The 5292-nt window shown below is 40.4% G+C and overlaps 1 protein-coding gene across 1 annotated transcript in view; it reads left to right on the forward strand.

Moving 5' to 3' along the window:
- Nucleotides 1-5020, forward strand: part of LRIT3 (leucine rich repeat, Ig-like and transmembrane domains 3) — a 21798-nt gene extending 16778 nt beyond the window's left edge. The window contains exons 3-4 of the mRNA XM_027837608.1: nucleotides 186-491; nucleotides 3621-5020. Coding sequence (XP_027693409.1) covers nucleotides 186-491; nucleotides 3621-4777 — 1463 coding nt within the window. The 3' untranslated portion in view covers nucleotides 4778-5020. The remainder of the gene's footprint in view (nucleotides 1-185; nucleotides 492-3620) is intronic.
- The last annotated feature ends 272 nt before the right edge of the window (nucleotides 5021-5292 follow it).

Consider the following 5292-nt stretch of genomic DNA (forward strand, 5'->3'; position numbering starts at 1 on the left):
CCTTCCTTCCTTCCTTCCTTCCTTCCTTCCTTCCTTCCTTCCTTCCTTCCTTCCTTCCTTCCTTCCTTCCTTCCTTCCCCCCTTCCATTGCTCCATGCTCTCTCATATATGAAAACAGTCTTATTCTTGGGCAAGGCTGGCAGAAAGATGTACTCATCCTCTATCTTTCGTGTTTCCTATTTAAGGTTTGCAGGACAATCCATGGTTCTGTGACTGCCACATTTCCAAAGTGATGGAGTTGTCCAAAGTTGTAGACCCTACTGTGGTGTTTCTGGATCCCTTGCTGGTCTGTGGCGGACCAGAGAGGCTCACAGGGATCTTGTTTCAAAGGGCTGAGCTGGAACAATGCCTGAAGCCATCAGTGATGACCTCGGCTACCAAAATCACATCAGCTCTAGGAAGCAATGTTCTCTTGCGTTGTGATGCCACAGGGTACCCCACGCCTCAGCTTATCTGGACCAGGGCAGACAACTTACCAGTTAACTCTACAGGTAGTTATTTTCTTTCAGTCATTCTTCAGAAATGGGTCAGGAGGGGTGCTGTTTAAAAAAGTTTGACATTAATCGCATGATGGAATATGAGTTTTGAGACCAGCAAGTTAATTTGAGAAAGATACTCCGAAACTGTTGAAGACAAGAAAATGACTTGTATTAGAGGGAATAGGATCAATATCTGCCAGTGTTTCTTCTCTCCACCAAATCCTGCCATGTAGGTTAGACTAGTTCTTCCCTTAAAAGATGGGGAAACTGTTCTCAAGGCTTGATTGACCCAGGAGGCTAAGCTCAAATAAAAACTATGTTGATGTGGCAATCTGGTCACTGAAGGGCACAAAAGGCCCACTGACATGGTGTTGAAGCCTGTCAGAACTGGTAAATGTCCCAAACCAAGAGTATTTCTGGAACTGACAGACCAGATAAATGAAAAACTCCCAAACTTTTTTTTTTTTAGCCCAAAAGAATCCTCCTCTGATGTCCTCCTCAGCTACAACTTTATGTCTCAAATGTGACCCTGAGTTTTTGAAGGGGTACAAGCCTTGCCATATCCCACCAATTGGGAAAGGTTTCAAGGACAGGATTGATAACAGACTTTATTTTTGTTATCTAAGGACTGGCCTAGCCAAAGCCTTAGAAACAGAAACTATTTACTAAGGTATGGAGGGGTTGCAATCCGCATCGGAGAAGGAAGTGCCCCACTGATGAAAACAGACTCTTAGAAGTATTTGGAGAAAAAAAAAGAAGTATTTGGAGAAGGAAGCAGCATGATGTGAATGATGAATTAAGAGTTAAAGCTACTTTTCTAGTTCTGACATCAGCTTCCCTGCTGACCTTTGATGAATTTATTACCTATCATAGATGCTGTCCTGGAAAAAAAATGTTTCATTTGATTAGTTTAGAAAAGAAGTGATTAATATTTTAGGGTCTAGAAGGGATTTTAGGGATCATTTAGTCCAACCCCTTTATTTTACAGATGAGAAAATGAGGCCCAGTGTGGTACAGTGTCTTTAAGTAGCTGGACGACTGTGATATAGTACGAGGATGAGATTTACTTGGTCTTCTTGGCTCCAGAGGGCAGAACGAGGAATTCTGGGCAGAAGTTACAAAGATGTAAATTTAGACTTAAAAAAGGGGAAAAAATAAAACAACTTATGAATAGTTCATGGAATTTGAAGGAGGAAAAAGTGGAATGTGAGGTCTCAGGAGGAGGAATCCCTCTTACTCGAGTTTATTAAACAACAGTTCAATGACCACTTCTCAGCCATACTCTGGAGGGATTGATTTTTCAGGAATTGCTGCTGTTTTGTCATTTCAATTATGTCTGACAACTTGTGACCCCATTTGGGGTTTTTTTGGCAAAGATACTGGAGTGGTTTGCCATTTCCTTCTCCAGTTCATTTTATAGATGAGGAAACTGAGGCAAACAGGGTTAAATGGCTTACCTGTGGTCACACAGCTAGTAAGTGTCTGAGGCCAGATTTAAACTCAGAAAGAGGAGTATTCCTGATTCCAGACCCAGCACTCTATGTACTACGGTGCCACCTCACTGCCCTGGAATGGGTTGAACTAAATAGCCTTTAAGCCTCATTTCAACTCTAAAATTCCATGATTCTGTGATTTTCCCAAGGAAACACAGTTAGTTAAGGGCAACTAGGTGGTGCGATGGATAGAGTGCCAAGCCTAGAGTCAGAAAGACTCATCTTCCTGGGTTCAAAACCAGCCTCAAACACTGTGTGACCCTGGGCTAGTCACTTAACTCTGTTTGCCTTACTTCCTCATCTGTAAAATGAGCTGGAGAAGGAAATGGCAAACCACTCTAGTACATTTGCCAAAAAAAAACCCAAACAGGGTCATGAGGAGTCAGACTCGACTGAACAATACCACCAACAACGGTGTCAGAACTTGAACCCAGCTCTCCTGACTAACCCTAGTGATCTTTTTACCAAAACCGGCCATTTTTTCCCCCAAATTGTTTTTACACATCTCATTAGAAAATAAAAATTTATGCTATAAATGCTTACAGGATCAATTATTATAAACCAAACCCAGTACCTTTTCATTGTATTAATTAACATAAATCAATTTATCAGAGGTTGACTTTTCTTGTGTGGGTTGGTAAATCCAGTCTCTCCACATGTGTGATATTTGCAGGTTCACTGTGAGAAGTAAAATAATGTTTGTTGAGCTTTTTTAGATCCATAGAAATCTGACTCACTTAATGGAAAATGATTGATAAAAATATGGGCCTTATATTCCTTCATGTAGATAATTTTTTACATTGTGAAAGTAAATAAACTCTTAGGCCATGGAAATACCACTTAATATGTTATTAGGATCACAGGACCGTGAAGCCAAAGGGACCTTAGAGGTTACCGAATCCAATTTTACAGATTATAATTTTATAGCCCTTATTTTGCAGATGAGAAAACTGAGGCCCAAAGAAATAAAATAACTTCAAAATTTTGGAAAATTGAAAGATGGAAACATGTTCTAACAGGATTTGTAAGATCTTATGCAGATTTTTCATGTGCTGGATGTAAGACTTGGCTTATTATTTATCAGGTTCTTTTAAAGAACCATATTTATTAGTCTGCTAATATAATCCCCAAAGAATCCAAGGCTTATCAGCATGGAGAAATTAGATTTAAGTCCAAGGATTTGGGACTTATAGGGTAAGTAATCAGGAATGATCCATTCCAGAAAAATGTTATGCTCTGCCTTCTGTTTAAATGATGGTATTGGGTTTCATTTTTTTTTTTTTTAGTGAAATAATATTTTGAAAATACTGCCAATCTAGGCATTGAGATAAAAATTCCCTCAAGAAGAAGCTGCTTCTTTGAATGGACATCTGGTCACCTCTTGGTTGGCTTGGCTGGTTTAGGCTAGGGTGGGGAACTTGTGGCCACGTGTGTCCCTGTAGGTCCTCAAGTGTGTCCCTTTGACGGAATCCAAACTTCACAGAGCAAATCCCCTTAATAAAAGGATTTATTCTGTAAAACTTGGACTCAGTCAAAAGGCTGCACCCAAGAATATAGAAGGCCCCATGTGGCCTTGAGGCCAAAGTTTCTCCACTACTGGTCTAGGCTCTCTTTTCTCTCAATAAACATCTGGTTTTCTTTCTTTCAGTAATTCAGGAAACTCCAGGAGATGGAGTCAGATGGTCCATAATAAGCTTGACAGGAATTTCTTACAAGGATGCAGGTGATTACAGCTGCAAGGCCAAAAACCTGGCTGGAACATCAGAAGCCATTGTCAGTGTTACTGTGGTTGGCATTGTCACCACAACCATACCCCCTCAAAAATTAGGAAAGAAAGTTGGAGCTGATCAGCTTCTGGAAGAGGCCAAGCATGCAACTGAGAAGACTCCACCCATAACTACATCCCCATCCTCTCCAGTCACCTCTTCACTTTCTTCTTCCTCTGTTTCTCCCTCTTCTTTTTCCTCCTCCTCCTCCTCCTCCTTCTCCTTCTCCTTTTCTTCCTTTTCTTCTCCCATCATCATTTCTACCACTATACCTACCACCACTGAAATATCTGCAAACACCAAGAAGACCAGCAGAAAGCCCCCCAAGTCTTTCCCCGATGGAAAAAAGAATTCAAAAGTGGTGATGAATGGAAGCAATCTTCCACCAGCCAGTGCCAGCAAGAAAGAGGTATCATTATTGAGCACTGCAGCCATCACTGAGCCTGGTATTATAATAAAAAACCTCAAGGTAGTTAATGAGACCTATGAAAGTGTGACGTTGACCTGGAAGGCTATCAACGCCACAAAGAATACTGTTGTTACTGTGCTGTATTCCAAGTATGGTGAGGAGGACATGATTCCACTAAGCATCGATTCTAGTGAATCACAAATTACAATAGATGGTTTGGAGACTGGTATGCAGTATGTGGCTTGTGTCTGTCCCAAGGGAATCCCTCCCAAGACCCACCAGTGTATCACCTTCTCCACTGACAGAATGAATGAGAAGATCAACTCCCAAATTTCTTTTCTCATTGTGGCAGGTAGCGCTGCTTGTGTGGTTGTTTTATCACTGATTTTCTATCTCTTGTACAAAGTTCTTAGGCTTCAGTACAAGCCAAAGGCCATCAGGGAAGATGACCTAGCAAAAGAGACTTATATACAGTTTGAAACTCTATCTCCCAGATCCCATCCTACGCGGGAGCTCTGGACTCGAAGGCGTACAGATGAATCAGAAAGATTATTGCTTTGTCCCAGGTCAAGTGTAGATTCTCCTATGACCTACAAAAATGAGGGTTCGAGGTCAGAATACTATTGCTAATGTTTTGCCATAAAGACACATGGGGAATGGATAAGTAATGACAGAACTGACCTTTGCTTGGATGGACTGTGGGCTTAGCCATAAAATGCCAACATTTCAGCCTCTGCATCTTCTAAAAAACCCACAGAGTGTGGGGAGGTAATTGTTCTTTAAAAATGCCACAAGACTTCAAAACTGAAAGAATTTCTTGAATGTTGAAAACATATGGGACAGACCTTGTACATATTTTGCATGTTTTGGGAGTGAGCCTTTAATACTATTTAATTATTTGATGTTTTTTGATTTATTTGAAAAAATAATTTCATGGCAATATTGCAAATGCACATGCTATGTAAAATGGACTTATTAAAACATTTTTTTCAGGCATAGCCACCCAAAGTCTCAACTTTTTTTCAAGTTTAAAAAGTTGTTTGTTATTTGCGATGAACATTTGTTGGGGGTGGCTTTGGTTCATTAGCACATTCAATGAGCATGATTAAGGGGAAAACCAACCCAGAGAACATAGATTTTATTTA

The sequence above is a fragment of the Vombatus ursinus genome, unplaced genomic scaffold (assembly GCF_900497805.2).
Source record: "Vombatus ursinus unplaced genomic scaffold, bare-nosed wombat genome assembly UNPS02014821.1, whole genome shotgun sequence".
NCBI classification, from domain to species: Eukaryota; Metazoa; Chordata; class Mammalia; order Diprotodontia; family Vombatidae; genus Vombatus; species Vombatus ursinus.